This window comes from Pipistrellus kuhlii, unplaced genomic scaffold (genome assembly GCF_014108245.1).
Source record: "Pipistrellus kuhlii isolate mPipKuh1 unplaced genomic scaffold, mPipKuh1.p scaffold_m20_p_21, whole genome shotgun sequence".
Lineage (NCBI taxonomy): Eukaryota > Metazoa > Chordata > Mammalia > Chiroptera > Vespertilionidae > Pipistrellus > Pipistrellus kuhlii.
In genome coordinates this window covers 8,711,423-8,729,218 of record NW_023425520.1, presented here as the reverse complement: position 1 = coordinate 8,729,218, position 17,796 = coordinate 8,711,423, and the positions used below count along the sequence as shown (strand labels likewise).

The window sequence follows — 17,796 nt, the reverse complement described above, 5'->3', positions numbered from 1 at the left end:
AATTGAAAAGCAGGAAACAAAATGAACCCCACTTTCCTTGTAGAGAGCTCCTCACCACGCACAGTTCTGGTCCTTTTAAAGCTCCTCAGGAGATTACCAAGTTTGCAGAGTAGAAGAGCCTGTCCCTCAGCAAGGACTAACAATTAGGCAGCTACCCGTGAACAAGAAGAGCTCTGAGAGCTCAGGAGTCCAGCAATGCAGCGGAACAGAATACCTGAGAACAACCTCACAAACAGGGAGGAAGAGCAACTCCATTTGGCCAGCATCATCCCAACTTCCAGACGGATGCTGCTTATCATCAAAAGGGAGCTCCTGTCCAAACCAGTTTAGCTCAGTAGACAGAGCATCATCCTGTGGACTGAAAGGTCCCAGGTTTGATTCCAGTCAAGGGCATGTACCTTGGTTGTGGGCACACCCCCAGTGGGAGGTGTGCAGGAGGCAGCTGATCAATGTTTCTCTCTCATCGATGTTTCTGTCTCTCTATCCCTCTCCCTTCCTCACTGTAAAAAATCAATAAAATATATTTTTTTAAAGAAATAAAGAAAAAGAGGGAGCTCCCTGTCCAGAAAGAGTTCTCCTCACTGAGTAAGGAGGAGAGTGGGGTGAGTTATCAGCTTTCCCAGACTTTCGGGGCACCACACAAAGGACCTTCTTCAGTTTCACTCCACTCAGGAATAGGCAAAGCTGAGATGTGTAGAGATGGTTGGGAACAAGGGAATGGGCCACCAGTATCAGACACACCGAGAGTACAACTGTGGTTTCCCATAATCTGCTCTACAGAGGAGCCCAGCAGCTTTCACTGCTAAAGACCCCAATGACCATCACAGCCACCACAATCCTAAAGATTTCATTGCTCAGGTTTTCTCCTCATAGATTTTCATATTCACGGACCCCAGGTGCCTGAATTCCTCTCCCTCCATCCCTTGTCCTCACTTCCTGGCCTCTGTGACTGTGTGAGTACATAATACTAGCTTAGACCCCTGCAGCTGAACCCTACCACTCTGCACGTGCTATGAGCTAGCTTCTCCAGCTGTGCACAGGTGCCACCATCCTGACTCCTGTCATCAGCCTCCATTGCCATGTGCATGCCTGTTGTGAGACCTTACCCTCCTGGGAGTAAGTACACACTGACAGCCACGGCCCTATGACCACTTGTGTACCCACAGTTGGTCCAAGTTCTGACTGCTGACCCTGTTCCTCCTCACCACATCAATATCAGCAACCAGTCCCTGCCACTACACAGCCACCTGCAAGTGTGGTACACCACTAGGTCTGGCCACCACTACTGCTTGCCTAGGAACCTAGCCACTGGATCTGGAGGTACCACTAAAGGCCCAAACAGCCCTTGTAGCCACTGTGGAATTCCTATAGCAACCTACAAGAACCATGGAGTTATTAATAGCATAGGCCCTGAGACAATGAACCATTATGTTTCTCCTCAACCCAGACCCAGAGTGCCACCCCACACATACACTTGGTACCCTACACCACTAGATCCAGGTCACAGCATGCACTCCACTGGCAGGTGAGGGTCTTTTCTTACTGAGGGTAGGAAATGTGCAGACATCTACACAAGACTACCAGGATCATGGAGAATCAGGGGAACATGACACCACTAAAGGAACACAGTAAACTTCCAGAACCACAAAGAAGTGGAAATACATTAATTGCCTGACAATAAATTCAAAATAATTATTCCAATTATGCCAAGAGAGCTACAATTTAACAAAATCAGGAAAAGTATAAAATGCTCAACAGAGATAGAAAATAAAAAAGAACCAAACAAAATTTGGAGCTAAGTACATGGTCAAATTCAGAATATTCGAATATTATAACATAGTGTGTTAACCACTTAACTCTAGTATACAAGTTAAAGACAAAAATATAAAAATAGGTATTGCTGCAATAATATGTTAATGGCTACACAAAATAAAATGATGTGATTGTGCCCTGCCAGTGTGGCTCAGTGGTACCCTAGGAACCAAGAGGTCACTGTTTGATTCCTGGTCAGGGTACATGCCCAGGTTGTGGGCTCGATCCCCAGTGGGGGATATGCAGGAGGCATCTGATCGATGATGTTTTTTTCTCATTGATGTTTCTCTCTATCCTTCTCTCTTCCTCTCTTTCTAAGTCAACAAAAACATATTTTTAAAAAAGATATGATTGTGATATCAAAAACATAAAATGTGTGAGAATAAAAGGAAAGTATTTGTATGAGATCATAGCTAAGTTGTTATCAACATAAAACAAATTGTTGTATCTATAATATATTTTAAGTTAGTCTCAAGTTACCACAAAATAAAAGTCTATAGTAGATACATACAAGATAAAGAGAAGGGGATTTTATTATGCCACTGTAGAAAATCATCAATAGAAAAATAAAGCAACAAAGGAACAATCAAGTAGTCATAGAACAACACAAGTAAGTCCTTACCAATGCAATTGCTTTAAATGTAAATAGATTAAGTTTTCAGTTGAAGGTGTAGAATGACTGAATGAATAAAAACACAAGCTCTAACTATATGCTACATATAAGAGATTCACTGCATATAGGATACAAATTGCCTCAAAGTGAAGAAATGGAAAAAGTATTCCACCTGAATGGGAATCAAAAGAGAATAGGGGTAGCTAAACTTATGTCAGACAAAATTAACTTCAAAATATGTAGCAAGAAACCATCAAGTCATTATGCAATCATAAAGAGGTCAATTAATAAAGAGAATAATAATAATTGTAAATATATATGCACCCAACATCAGAGCACCTAAATACATTAATCAAATACTTAAGAGAGATCTGAAGAGAGAAACAAATAAGAATACAATAACAGTGAGAGACTTCAGTGTCCCACTTTTAACAATAGATAGATCATTCAGACAGATAATCAATAAGGAAACATTGGATTTGAACTGAGCATTAGTCCAAATTACCCTAAAAGAGTATTCCATCCAATAGCAGCAGAATACACATTCTCCTCAAGTATATATGGAAAGTAAAAAATAAAAAATAAAATAGTAGCAAATGTAACAGAATAAAATCACACCAGTTATCATCTTTTACTACAATGGTATGAAATTAGAAATCAATAGCAGAAGGAAAACCAAAAAATTCACAAATCTGTGGAAATTAACATACTCCTGAACAACCTATGAGTCAAAAAAGAAATCAAAAGGTAAATAAAAAATATCTTAAACTAAAATTGAAACAGTACACCAAAACTTATGTGATACTGAAAAAGCAATTCTAACAAGGAAATTCATAGCAATAAATGTCTACAATAAAAAAGAGACGTTTCAAATAAGCAATATATATACAATATATATGTATGTATATATATATATATGTATGTATATATACACATATATGTGTGTGTATGTATGTATATGTACATACATATGCATGTATGTATATGTATGTATATATACATACATATATATGTATGTGTATATATGTATATATAAAGAAGTATATACATACATACATACATACATATATGTATGTATATATATGTATATATATAAAGAAGTATATGTATATATATATATAAAGAAGCTAGAAAAAGAATAGATTATGTGCAGAATTAGAAGATAGAGGGAGTTAACAAAGATCAGAGCAGAAATAAATGAAATAGAAACCAAAAAGACAAAAGATCAATGAAATTAAGAGCTGGTTATTCTTTTTTAATTTAATAAATCTTTATTGTTCAGATTATTACAATTGTCCCTCTTTTCCCCCCATAGCTCCCTTCCACCAAGTTCCTACCCCACTCTCTGCTCCCCCACCCCCACTGTCCTCATCCATAGGTGTACTCTTTTTGTTCAGTCTGTTTCTGCACCCCCACTTCCCTTTTCCCTCTAGAATTGTCAGTCCACTCCCTTTCTATGCCCCTGATTTTTTATATTCACAAGTTAATACTGTTCATCAGATTTTTTATTTCCTTGGTTTTTAGATTCACTTGTTGATAGGTATGTATTTGTTGTTCATATTTTTTATCTTTATCTTTTTCTTCTTCCTTTTCTTAAAGAATACCTTTCAGCATTTCATATAATTCTGTTTTGGCAGTGCTGAATTCCCTTTGCTTTTCCTTATCTGTGAAGCTCTTTATCTGACCTTCAATTCTGAATGATAGCTTTTCTGGGTAGAGTAATCTTGGTTATAGTTTCTTGCTATTCATCACTTTGAATATTTCTTGCCATTCCCATCAGGCCTGCATAGTTTCTGTTGAGAAATCACCTGACAATTGTATGGGTGCTCCCTTATAGGTAACTAACTGTTTTTCTCTTGCTGCTTTTAATATTTTCTCTTTGTCTTTGCTCTTGGAATTTTAATTATGATGTGTCTTGGTGTGGTCCTCTTAGGATTCCTTTTGTTTGGAGTTCTGTGTGCTTCCTGGACTTGTAAGTCTATTTCTTTCACCAGGTGGGGGAAGTTTTCTGTCACTATTTCTTCAAATAGGTTTTCAGTATCTTGCTCTCTCTCTTCTTCTGGGACCCTCATAATTCTGATGTTGGTATGCTTGAAGTTGTCCCAGAGGTTTCTTACACTATCTTCAACTTTTTGGATTCTTTTTGATTTTTTGGAGGAGTATTTTTTGATTTTTGGTATTCCAAATCTTTAACTTGATTCTTGCAATCCTCTAGTCTACTTTTAGGTCTCTGTATAATTTTTTTTTTTTTCAGTCAGTATATGCTTAATTTCTAGTTGATCCTTTTCTATATCCTTGAGGGTCTCATTAAATTTATTAGCCTTTTCTAGGAAATTCTTGAAAAACCTAATAACTGTGGTTTTGAACTCTATATCCAGTCTTTTGCTTTCCTCCTTTTTCCTTCAATTGTGCCTCTTTGTCTCCACATTTTAGCTGCTTCCTTGAGTTGATGGAGTTGCTTTAGTGCTAGGTGTCTTAGCAGGGCCCAGTAGCTCAGCTTCCCCAGTTACCTGAGGTGAACACTCTTGGTGCAGCCCTTTGTGGGCTGTATGTACAGTCTTGTTGTAGTTAAGCCTTGATTGTTGTTGGTATCACAGGGGGGAGTTGACCTCCAAGCTAATTGGCTGTGATGAGCAGCAGTGTTTCTGCTGGGAGGGCTTCTGTGCTCAGCTTGGATGGGAAGGAGTCTCAGGGTGGAGCAGACAAGCCTTGTTTTCCAGTCAGCCCCACTCCAAAAGGGCCCTGTTCTCAGTGCCCTGTGACAATAGCTGCATGCACCTCTGAGAGAAGGCTGCTCTTGAGTTTTGCCCACTTCCAGACAGTCCAGTTTCTCCCCGAGTGAGTCTGGTACCGAAAGACTCACCTGGAGCTGGATTTCAGTGTAGTCGAGAGGTTTTGTTTTTCTCCCAAACAAGAAAGTTAGCCACTGGGAGGGCTTCTGTGCTCAGCTTAGGTGGGGCGGAGTCTCAGGTTGGAACAGACAAGCCTTGGTTTCCTGTTAGCCCCACCCTAAGAGGGTCCTGTGGCAATGGCTGCACGCACTTCTGAGAGAAGGCTGTTCTCGAGTTTCACTTACTGCCAGACAGTTCAGTTTCTCCCTGAATGAGTCTGGTACTAAAAGTCTCACCTGGAGCTGGATTTCAGTGCAGTGGAAGTTTCACTTTCCTCCCAAACGAGAAAGCTAGCCATGCCTTTGCTGCCAGCCCTCTCATGCAGTGACACCAACAACTGCATGCTGCGAGTAAGCCTGGCCTGCACCCTCTTGCAATCTAGGACCCCTCAGAATGTCAGAGAGCAAGTTTTGGCCTGATTCTGCAGGCCAGGCCGAGGGACCCCACTGGTGCACAAATTCATGCACTGGGCCTCTAGTATATATATAAAATATAAAACAGTCAAACTCATAGAAGCAGAGTAGAATGGTGATTGCCAGAGGCTGGGGGAGGGGGACATGGGAAGTAATGGTCAAAGTGTATAAAATTTCAGTTATGCAAGATAGATAAGTTCTGAAAATCCACTGCACAGCATAATGCCCATAGCTAACAACACTCTATCATATGCTTAAAATCAACTGCAAGAATTAATTTTATGTTCTGTTCGTAACATAAAAAAATGGCCCTGGTCAGTATTGCTCAGTGGTTAGAACATTGGCCTTCACAGCAAAAGGTCGAAGGTTTGATTCCTGCTTAAGGGCTTGCAGGTTTGATCCCCCAATCCTGCTTGGGGTGTGTGCATGAGGCAACCAATCTCTCTCTCTCTCTCTCTCGCTCTCGCTCTCGCTCTCACTCTCGTTCTCACTCTCGCTGTCTTTCTCCCTGCCTTCCTTTCACTCTCTAAAAACCAATGGAAAAAATATCCTTGAGTGAAGAATTTTTTAGGGTAATAATAAAGGGGATGAGAGGAAACTTTGAGAGGTAATGGATATGCTTATGGTCTTGATTGTGGTGATGGTTTCACAAGTGTATACTGATTCCCAAACTCATGGAGTTACATACATTAAACATGCGCAGCTTTTCACATGTTGATAATACCTCAGTAAAGTAGTTTTTAAACAGCAAAGCACACCCCAGAATGAGTATTAATTATGTGATCTAAAGGAAATATACTTGCAGGTTGACACAGTGGGGGACCCCATGTGAAACCACTGGTTTATAGATACTGGACCAAAAATATCAAAATGTGGAAGCTGGACGATGGGGCTGTGACCAAGCATGGTCAAGGTGAGGGCAGGGCCATATGGATGTGGCGGTTGGGGGGTTCTGAGCCAGTTATTGGGGGGAGAATCAGAGTTTACCTGATGGCCAAGCTGAGGGCTAGGTCCATTCAGGGGCAGGAAGGCATGTCTATGCACACCATGTAGGAAGGCCAGGCTGTCCCCGAGTCTGGTGTGGCATGTGTGAGCTGGGGCAAGGAAGGCAGGCAGAGAGCCTTGGATGTTGGATTGCAGTGCAGCCTGAATCCTGATGGAGACGAGTCCAGAAAAAAGCACCAGGGTGGTCTTATAAAGAGGCAGCAGTTCAGTTGCTGTAGAGTCTGGGCTGGTGACCGATGTGGATAAAGGGATATACATTGAGGTGCAGGGATACATGGTACCCCCAGCCAAGCAACGGGAAGCCCACTGTGGTTTGAGACTGCATTTTCCAAGGAAAGCTGGAATTCCAGTTTTGAAACATGAAATCTGATCATTTCGAGTATTGGGTTCACAACTTTGAAAACACTGTTTGGGGTAAACTGAGCAGTTCTGTGGACAGAGTCAGTCCTAGCTGACAGTTTTTATCTTTACCTTGGACTTGGGGCTCCTGAGGGTGAGGTGGCACTGGTCCATATTTGGTGCATATTGGTGTCCCCCTGTGGCCACACAGAGGCTCATGGTGTACTTCAGTTCCTGCAGGCTATTTTCAACAGTTTAGGCTAACAAGCCCCAGGTTGGAAGATGGGGATGGGAATGACATAGGTGGAGTCCCTTCCCCAGCCAGGGCTCAGCACGGTCCAGCGGCTCTGGCCTTAGTGACTAGAAGTGAAGACTCTGATTAATGGTGCCCCGAAGGCCCATCCATGACCTTCCCAGCCCAGCCCAGAACCTTGCTCTGTCAGGTGGGAGATTCTGCACTCTGGGACCCTCCTCGCTGCTCCCCCATCTTGTCTGTCTTGCTCTGGAAATCTGAACCATCTCGTCTTTGCCCTGCAGGCTGGCCTGATCCGAATGGAGGAGGAGGAGTTCTTTATCGAGCCCCTGGAGAAGGGGCTGGCAGCGAAGGAGGCTGAGCAGGGTCGGGTGCATGTGATATATCGCCGGCCATCCAACCCCAGGCTCCCTTCTCTCGGGGTGCCTCAGGCCCTGGACACAGGTAAGGCTGCTGCTGGTGGGCAGGCTGTGTGGTAAGCCCTGGATGTCCACCATGAAGGGCCCAGGCACCCCTTCCTCAGGCCTGGTCCCAGGCTCAGGCTGAGCCCTGCGAGGGGGGAGGAAGGGGTACAAGAACAGAGCCCTCTGTTTTGGGTGTATGTGGGCCACCACCTTCAGGTCTGAGCCTCCATAAAGGACAGCAAAAGCTGCCTCAGGTCCTCCTTTTTCTGCCCAAGGGCTTGCCTGGGTCAGGAAGCAAAGGAGGCCCACATCCTGAACCCATGTCTGTGACCCTGTGTCTGCTGCCCCAAGCAGCCTCTGTCCCCCGCCTGTTTGCTGTCCACTTTCCCTGCCAGGGTGGCTGCTCCTCCTGGCTGGTTTCAGAAAAATGTGGGATTGCAAGGAGAGGGAAGTGCACCACGAAGGCCCGGGGCTCTTCCCAGCAGCCTCAGTGCAGATTTACATGGTTTTGTCTTTTTCAACTTAGAACTTTCTGGGCCCAGGAGTGTGGAAGGAGCTGTGGGGCAGGCATGATGACAGCCCCTCCAAGCCCTCCAGAAGGCCAGACTCACTGACCAGCCCAAACCTTTCCAGCATTTTCAGGATCTCAGGTCATGGATTACAGTGAGGCCAGGCCCTAACCAGAGGTCCTAGATCCCTGGCCAGTGGCAGGTGGCAGGTGGCAGCAGGCACAGAGGCCTGGGTCTTGGGTCAGGCACATCGCATGTTAAAGTGAGCCCCGGAGGCCCTGCTGGGCTAGCTCGCCTGAGCTGCGATTTGCAAAGATTCTCCTCACCCCCTAGCAGTCCTGGCTCATTTATCTTAGGTATGTGACTTTCCAGCTTGACAGATAAATTGGGTGCAGCCCAGCAGAGCACCGTTCTAATTCCAAGAAGTGGTGTCAACATATCTTTGCAAAGGAATTGCTCCCTCGGGAAGCCTAGCACTGTCTGGAGCCAATCAATACTCCGGTGGTCTCCGGATCCTGGTGATAAATCGCTCTCTGCTGGGCTGTGAACAGCAGTGCCCGGCTGCCCCACTTCCCCCAGCCTCAGCCCCTCCTGCTTCCTTCCTGCCCTTGAGCTTCTCTGCAAGGAGAGGAATGAAGAAGGACCCTGTAGGGTGTGGCTGGGAGGGATAATGGGGCCCAGGAGGTACCTCAGACCAGGGACCACCAAGACCCTGGCCTTGCTCCTTGACGGCCTTCTGCTCCCGGGCAAGTTTGGGCCTCTGTCTTCCCATCTGTCCCATGGGGCTAGAAAAGCCTGGATCTGAAAGAGCTGAGGGCCTGGAGCTTTGTGCTTTGAACCTGGACTTCTGGGCGGTGGTTCCTGGAGTCTGGCTCATGCTGGGTGAGGGGCTGCCAGGTGCCTTGGGTGAGTTTCCAATCCCACATTCCATGTGGTGCTTGTCGTCCTGAACATGACAGCCCTCCCCCATGATCTGGCTGGCCTTGCATTATAGGCTGTGCTTCTGTTGGTCTTTGGGCATCTTCTGTTGTATCTTTCCCTTTCCCTCTCCCCTATCCACCTACTTTGGTGAGAGCTTGGAATGCAGAACTTAAGAAACTTCAAACTCAAAATAAGCCCAGAAACCACTGGCTTTGAAGATGCTGGCTGGGAAAGGCCAATTGCCCCATTTGCGGGGTGAGGCTGAGCTGGAAGGGGGCAGGGAGAGCCTGTCCCAGGCTGAGCTCTGGGCCTCAGCCCTGGGCTATGGGTGTGGAGGGACTTTGAACTTGGGGAGGGAAAGATCCCTGGGTTCTGTGTTGGGCACATGGTCTCTCTGTCAGGCACACAGTGACTTTTCAGAAAGCCCTGCCATCCCAAGACATGGACTGCAGGTTCAGAAGCCCACAGGCAGTGCCAATGAGGATGGCCCCAGGGGCCAAAAAAAAATTACACCACCCTTGGCCTGGCTTTTGTTTCCCTGCTTTTGACATAGATGTGCACAGAGTCTGTCTTTGCTAAAAGAAGAGCAGCAAGGAGAATGCACCAGCACATGGCCTCTGCCTGGCCTCACCAGGGGGTAGGGCAGAGCAGAGACCCTTACCTGGCTTCTCATGGTGACCTGGTGGGAGTGTGGGCTTGGGGCAGTGATCCTCTTACTGCCAAGAGAATCTAGACATTAAATTTTTTTGTGAACTCTCCAGATTTCCAAATGTTGATTCAAATTTCTGAAAGGCACCCTATGGGCCCTCTGAAAACAGCCTCCATTGGCCACCTGTGCTTGTGAGGTTCAGCAGCAAAGTGTCCTCTGGGTCCCTATAACTGCCTCTGGGCCACTGTGCCCTCCCACTCCACCTTACCCTGAGCCCTGGCTGAAGGAAGAGCAGTCAGGCAGCTCAGTGCCCGTGGCCTTGGCTGACTCCTCCTGGAAGCAGCCAGTGCCAAGCCTCTGCCCACCGTGGCATCCTCCCCGGTAGGCAGAGTGGAATGTCACCTGCCCTGTGGAGTGCCTTCCCTGACACTGCCAAGGAGAGCCTGAAAGAGAGGGAGGGAGGGAGGGAGGGAGAGAGAGAGAGAGAGAGAGAGAGAGAGAGAGAGAGAGAGAGAGAGAGAGAGAGAGAGAGAGAACAGCGTTAGCGCTGCAGTCTTCGCCCAGTGGCCCTCAGTTCTTCCTCCCCAGCTCACCTGCTGCAGGTTTTCCAGGTTTCTGAGATGCTGTCTTGGGAGTGAAGCTTGTGGTAGGTGAGCAAGGCCAGGAACCAGATGACTGGAGCTACTGCTGGTGTCTCCCAGGGGCTTCCTCCTCGAATGTTAGAGCCAAGGCAGGACGGCCTCCTGCAGGCAGTGGGCAGCCTCCAAGAGAAAGGTGCCTGATGGCTAGTGCTACATGACAGCCAGCTGCTCTGGTCTGGCCTGGAGGCAGGGAGGCAGAGGCCAGAGCAGGGGGGAAGACGGGGAGAGTGGAGCCCTGTAAGGACAGACAGATCATCAGGCTTCCGAGATGCAGTGATGTAATGGGTGACGGAGAGGTCCCTGCCAAGGCCTGGTAGGGGTGAGGGGTCAATCATGAGGTAGGTGGGGAGCAGGCCAGGTCAGGGAGGCTCTTGGCCATGAAGCAGTTAATGTCAGTTTGTTGGCCCCTGTAACAAGTTGCCACAAACTTAGTGGCTTTACACAACTCAGGTTTGTTCCTTTAGAGTTCTGGAGGTTGGAAATCCAAAATGGATCTTAAGGGGCTAAGCTTAAGGTAGCAGGGCTGGTTTCTCCTGGAGGCTCAAGGGAGGAATCCCTTCCTCACCTCTCTCAGCTTCTGGTGGCTGCCCGAGTCCCTTGGCTCATGGCCACGTCACTCTGACCTCTGCTTTGTGTTCACATGACTCCTCTTCCTCCCCAGTCCAGCCTCCTTTTGGCTCCTTCTTACGAGGATCCTTATGATTACATTTGCCCTTCTGGGATAATCAGCGTAATTTTCCATCCCAGCATTCTTAACTTACTCACTTTCGCCTTGTAAGATAACACAGGTCCTGGGGATGAGGCTGTGGACATTCTGGGGCCATGAATCAGCCTGCCCCTTATCTAATAGTTGAAGCCTGAGGTCCTGGAGGAGGGGAGAGAGAGAAGCCTTTGGCTGCCTTTGCATGCAGAGCCCCAGGCCTGGCCAGCGTCTCAGAGCAGGGGCGTTTCTCTGTGTCCTTAACCCAGGCATTTCCGAGCCTCGCTGTGGAGCTCTGGGGCCTGGCCTGGCCCATCAGGTGATGGCTGGGGCTCTTGCACCAGATTTGGCCAGTGTCCTGCCCTGCCCAGCCCAGCTGGCAACTGCCAGCTTACTGAGTTTCAGCTAAAGGCCTGGGTGCCTCAGGGTTTGATTCCCTGGGTCCTCTCAGCTCCTCCTCCTCCTCATTTTGCCTGGTGCCTGCAGCCTGGGACCAGAGGAATCCCACAGAGAAGCACTGGTGAAAGCCGAGGCTGCTGGCTGGCTCCGGAGGCGTGTTTCACACTGTGCGCACCCTTGGCAGGGGCCCCAGTGCTCTGTCGCTCTTTGGCGGGCCACCTAGCCAGTGGCTGGAGATGCCAGTGCAGTGACGTGGGCTCATTTGGGAGGCCATTCTCTGAGGTCCAGCGTTATCGGGTCAGACTTGGCATGGCTCTCTCTTCTACAGACAGTTAACTAATGCTCTGTCTTCCCTTCCCTTGGACTTGTGCTGGGAATGTCCCCCAAGGAGCAGTACCCACACGTGTCTTCAGGTTACATGTGGTACTTTGGTGCTTCCAGTGTTTAATGAGCAGGAGCAGTGTGCCTGGTTGCCTTGTTGGGCATGGGCTCCAAGTGCTGCGCCTTAGGGGTCCCCAGCACAACAGACGGAGATGTTTCTGGGTGAGATATGCAACTTACCACATCTGTGGCATTTGTGCTTCACATGTGTCAGCCTGTCAGGACAGGAGCAGCTGGGCCTGCATTATTCATGGGGACCCCATGAACCCTGCCTCCACACCCCAGGCACTCTCCTGCATGCTGTGTCTACATGTTAGACCAGAAGGACAGGTGTCCCACAGCCGGTCCCCGCACAGAGGCCTCCTGGGGATGCACAGGGTCCTGATGGCAGATGAGAAGTGCAGAGTCCCAGCCTCGGAGGGATGGAGCTGCAGAGACAGCTGAAAGGGACAAAGGGCTCTTCTTCAGAAGCAGAAACTGGATTCAGGCCTGAGGCTCAGACACTGCCAATTTGCGCTAGGTAGAGGCCCCATCTCCTCTCCGAATCTTCTGCAGGTCAGCAAACACTTCAGCTAGATCCAAGCCTGGAGCGTTTTCTATGAAAATTTCCAATTTTCCTTGACCCATTTTTCTTTGAAATTAATACCAAGCAGCGCTGTGCACTTGGCCCTGCAGGAACGCTCAGCTGGGTAAAGGTGCCACATTAAGTGGAAATGTTGGTGTCTGCTCCCTTTTTCTCTGGCTCTCAGGCTCTCTCTCTCTCTCTCTCTCTCTCTTTCTCTCTCTCTCTCTCTCTCTCTCTTACACACACACACACACACACACACACACACACACACACACACAAGCATTCACACATTCTGAGTTGGTGTCTCTCTCAGAGCTCTGGACGTGTCCACATTGGCCTGGGCTCAATCCTGGACTGCAGGTTGGCCCTGGGCAAAGCCTCAGGGAATGTGCCTGGATTTGATGAGAGAACCTGGCATTGGGGTCCAGATAGAATGCCTCTCAATAGATGTCCCAGCAGGGAGACGATGCACTTGAAACCAGATCAGGGCTCAGGGGAGAGCTTGCAGGACAGCAGGGATCTGTGGAGTCTGGAGCTGGGACTTGGCGGAGGAGGTGGCCTGGGAGCTGATCCTGTGTAGGGTGGGGGATGGTGTTGATCTGGGCTGGAAGGGACCAGGTGCCTGGTGATGAGCCCCAATAATGGGGGAGTAATACAAATAACAACCTTATGCTGAGATGGGACACAGGCTCAGACTGAGAACCTTTCTTCTCTCATTCATTCATTCCATCATTCATTTATTCAGTACATTCCTACTACGTGTCCATCTTTGCCTTTGGCTGGATTGGGTTGGGGATACAACAGGGAATGAGCCAGATAGAGTCTTTCAGAGCTCACTGGCACCTGGGGGAGACGCATGAGCAGATGCTGCAGAGCGGGCTAAATACATGAACAAAGCAAAGCCTGGGAAAAGGGTGAAGAGAGAAATCAGGTAAAGGGAGAGCTGCTTCCAGTTGGAAATGGCATGAATCTAGCTGGTGGGAAGGCCCAGTCCTGGGAAATGTGCTCCAGATGTAGGGGACAGAGAGGTGGGAGACTCCAGGTCACATGGATTGTTGTGTGAGGCAGGGTCTTGTTCTCCCAGCAGTGGGAGACTCTCAGTGGAAGGAGTAGAAGCAGGGAGGCCATGAAGGACCCTATGGATTCATATGTATTAAGAGATGGAGCTCACAGGACATGGGTGTGAGGGAAGGAATCAGCTCCTGGCTTCTGAAAGGCCTGAGCAGCTGGGAAGATGGTGGATGGCTGTGACGAAGACTGAGGGGAGGATGCTGGTGGAGGCCAGATAGCCTGAGCAAGCACAGAAGCCAGAATTGGGGTCTTTCTTCTGGCTTCAGAAGAAAGTGCCCCTCCCCTGTTCCTTGCTGCCCTGGCTCAGAGAACCTGGTTTCCCAGGAGAGATTGTGTCGGCCACAGCAAGCCCATGTGTCTTCCAGACTCTTGGGATGGAGGGCACAGACTTCAGGCATGGCCTCCCAGGTGAACAGGCTCTGGAGTGCACTGCAGTTCCTCTCGCCCTGAGAGACAGAGGCCCTGCTCTGTGAGTCAGAGTCTCCAGGGACAGAAAGAAGTGCAACGTGATACCCAGGGTCCCTGCAGATGTGCATGTGTCCCAGTCCTCCTTCCCCAATCCACACTGTGGGAAGGGGCCCAAACCTGGTAAAGTGGATGAAAACTTGTGATAGCGTGCATGGTGTGGGTTGTCCACCTCTAGTGCAGTCTTTCTTGGAATTTGGGTTTGGGGACCCCCTGGCAGGAAGCCTTGGGTTCTTCTTCTGGTGTTGACTTTTCAGGCCTTGGCCTGAGCCGGCCCAGACATGAGCTGGAGCCTCATGTCTGAGCAGCTGCAAGAGAGCACTTCCTGAGAGAATAGGAGAGTGGTGGGATCCCAGCACAGGACAAACAGCTCCGGGCCAGAGCCAGATCAGCTTTGCCCTGGAGCTCCCAGAGTCTTCAAATCCCCACCAGTAAGGGTGTTTGCCGGCTGATATTTGGCTGTTCCTGCAGTCTAGCATTGCTGCTTTTTGCTTTAATTTGTGCTTTTTTGATTGCTGAGGAGAATAGATGATCTGCCAGCATTTGATTATTTTATATATCTCCTCTCCCCATTTAAGTCCTTTGCCCATTCATCTCCTGGTGTCTCATATATTGAGATAAGCCCTTTATCTGCTTTAGATATTGACTTTCTGTCACGTTTCATACCCGCCTTTCCCCAGGCTATCGTTCCCCTTTCCTTTTCAGTTTTGTTCATTTTTGTTGCATAAAAGCCAGCCTTTCTATATCCCAGTCTGTGGATGATTCTTTTCCTGCCCCCGGAGCTGTGCAGGGACAGCACGTTTACTGAGGGTCTACACAAGGATGGTACTCTGTCTCCATGCGTCCTTTAATCAGCCTGCAGGGAATGTTGGCTGGGCTGACGAGGCTAGCAGTCTTGGACCCTCCTATAGGCTACAGATCTTTAGAACACATCGGGCCTCCTAAGCATCGAGGTTCTGCTTTGTAGATTCAGAAACTGAGGCCCAGCAAGGGTGTGAGGAAGAGTTTAAGTCACTCAGCACATCAGCTGTGGAGAAAATCTTTTGCTATGGAATTGCCAGCATTGGTGCAGTACCTGGCCACAGCTAGTACTTACTAGTAAATATCCATGAAAAGAAAAAATGAATGCTGCTTACCCAGGAAGCATAGCCAGATGGACCTCCTTCCTGGAGAAGCAATTGTTTCTGGTAGGTGTTGGAGGGCTTACCATCGAAGCCCACTTCTATTATTGCAACAGCTCCTACACTGCTGGCTGCAATTCTTGGGTTTCATGCAGGAGGGACACATGATGTTGCTGGGGTCTTTACAACTGAAGTAGGGGAATAGTCTTGTCCTCTTAGCTCTTATTTTACCAGATCCTTCCCTAGATGTTCACCGATTGCCTACACAGGTTCCTGCATGGGGCCAAGCTCTGTGATCCTGGAAACAATACAGAGATAGCACCCAACCTTGTATAGCTCATGGTAACTATAGGCCCACAAGCACCTGCAGTTAGAATGGTGAAAAATGCTACTAAGCACAGTAACTGGAGGTCGAAGTTAAGATCTGAACTATGGATTGCATTTCATTTGGAGAGAGGATGAGCTGGGAGCAGCAGGAGGGAGAATCCTAAGGGGAATAGACTTGGTCTGTTTGGGGGTCCAGCAGGAGGGTTCCAAGGGGCAGATCGAAGTGGGTGCAGTGGGCTCGTCTTAGGACTGGGCCAGCACCCTGCTGTAAGAGGAGAAGCAGCAGTGTGGCCTGGTTTTCGTGGAGGAGGTGGAGAGACCAGGTGGCCATCTGCAGATTCTTAGCAGAGAAAAATGCTACCTGGGGCTTGGAGCCTTTGAACAACTTCGAGGGCTCTGGGGTGTGTCACAGAGGCTGGTATTCTCAGTACTTAGACAGTTAATGAGCCAGGGCTGGGCTGGGATGGCCAAACTTGTGGGACAAGTGGGCTAAGCAGGTGATTGAGTCATCTTAGCCGAACAGAGTTGGGGCACCAGGCCAGTCTGATCAGGTGATGTCCAACAAGGTGAAGAACCAAGGGCCACCCAAGATCCCAAGACCACAGGCTCAAGCACACAGTGGGCTGTAGGGGGTGGGATTCAGGGGGCTGAGTGACCAAAGTTCAGGACAGGTAGTTTGATTTGAGAATTCCAGGGACAAAGGCAATGATGGCCTGATTGACCTTGCCCACCCAACCCAGACCCACAGTTGTGGGTGGCCACAGGCTGGAAGGTGTGCATAAGCAGGCCTGTGCCCAGTGTCCAGGCTCAGGAGGGACCCCCGATGGGTTAGAGCCCCCAAAGATGGGAGTTTGTATCCGTGTAACCCTGACCAGAGCCTGATGGTCAGGTATCCATGGAGGGCAGTGAGGGGCACATCTCTGCAAGGTGTCTGATGCCAACATCTGTGGGATGCAGGCCAACATGGGTTCAGTGGCAGGAAGGCTTCTGATTTCTCAAGAGAAACTGGAAATTGTTACTTTTAAGTAAAACCTCTTTATTTTCAAATGTTGGTAGCTAATTTCAATTTTTTTCAAAAACCACACATGGGCCACGCAGACCCTGGGTGGCAGTGGAGTGAGAGGGTCACAGGTGGCTCCATGGCCCAGGAGGAACACAATGGCCAGGCAGGCCTCTGGATGTGGCCAGCACTGCCCGGAGTGGAAATGTACTTCAGAGGAATTTTTATTTTCATTTCGGGAATATCACAGAGAGCTTCCCAGCAGCTTCGTTTTTGTGAGGAGAGATCTGTGGTCATCGTGTTTTTCTTGGAAGCTGGTGGGGAAGCGCATCTGCAGAGCATTAGCAGGACGGGGTGAGAGGAGGCTCTTTCCAGAGCTCCACACACAGCCTGGGTGGGGTGGCTTTTTGGGTGGGATTAGCCCCTAGGCCCCTGGAAATGGCCCCCTGCCCACAAACCACTGGGATGGCCCCACCTCATTGGCCAGGCCTGACAGGCTGAGTTGCGCAGAGCCTGTGGCTGTTGCGTCTGGCACCAGGAGCCAGGGCCTTGAGGCTCTGCTTCCCTGGCATGCTCTGCCATGTTCAGAGTCCCTGTGGCTTAGGAAGCAAGTGATCAAATTGTAGGTGCAAGAGGAGCTGGTCAGATGGCTGAGCTCCTTTTTCTCAGTGATCCCTCATGAGCTACTTACATTCTTGGCCTTCATCGTGAGTAGGACAGGATGGGGCACGTCTTGTTCTGAGACATGGGCTGGGAGGGGTACAGGGTCTCACATGCTGAGAAGAGGCCAGCCCTGCAGGACCCCTCTAGGGCCACTTCAGAGAACTTCGTTTGGGCACTTAGTGATAGACTCCAGGGCTCCCATCTCCCTCTCTTGGGGTCCTTGGTGCCTGGAAAGTGTGGGTGCTTCCTAAGGACTAGGTGGCCCAGGAAAAGGCAAGGGAGCTGGGGTCTCTGCATGAGCCTGGCTTTGCTGGTCCCTGCTCTGGCCTCAGTTTCCCCATTTGTAAAAGGTAGAGTGTTGCACTAAAGCCAGACCTCACCTGGTGGCTCCCAGGCTGTGTCCCCACAACCATGCCACACATGTTTTCTTTGAATTGCACCATGTATTCCAAAACTGTGAATTTACAATTAAGAATCCCAAGGTTTCACATTAAAATTTCCATTTTCAGTTTCTCAGAAATATCAGAAGGCCCAGCAGCTCTGGGCCTGTTCCTGCAAGCAGTATTTGGTGGAAGATACCACGCCTCTTTGAGATGGGCATCCACAGGCCCTCTCCTCCCTATTTCTCTGCGGCCACTCACTCACTCTGCT

At 48.8% G+C, this 17,796-nt stretch overlaps 1 protein-coding gene across 3 annotated transcripts in view; it reads left to right on the top strand.

Moving 5' to 3' along the window:
- ADAMTS2 (ADAM metallopeptidase with thrombospondin type 1 motif 2) overlaps positions 1 to 17,796 on the top strand; it is a 226,253-nt gene that overhangs the window by 73,707 nt on the left and 134,750 nt on the right. For all 3 annotated transcript variants that reach the window (XM_036450135.2, XM_036450136.2, XM_036450138.2), the window contains exon 3: positions 7,611 to 7,770. In XM_036450135.2, coding sequence (XP_036306028.1) covers positions 7,611 to 7,770 — 160 coding nt within the window. The remainder of the gene's footprint in view (positions 1 to 7,610; positions 7,771 to 17,796) is intronic.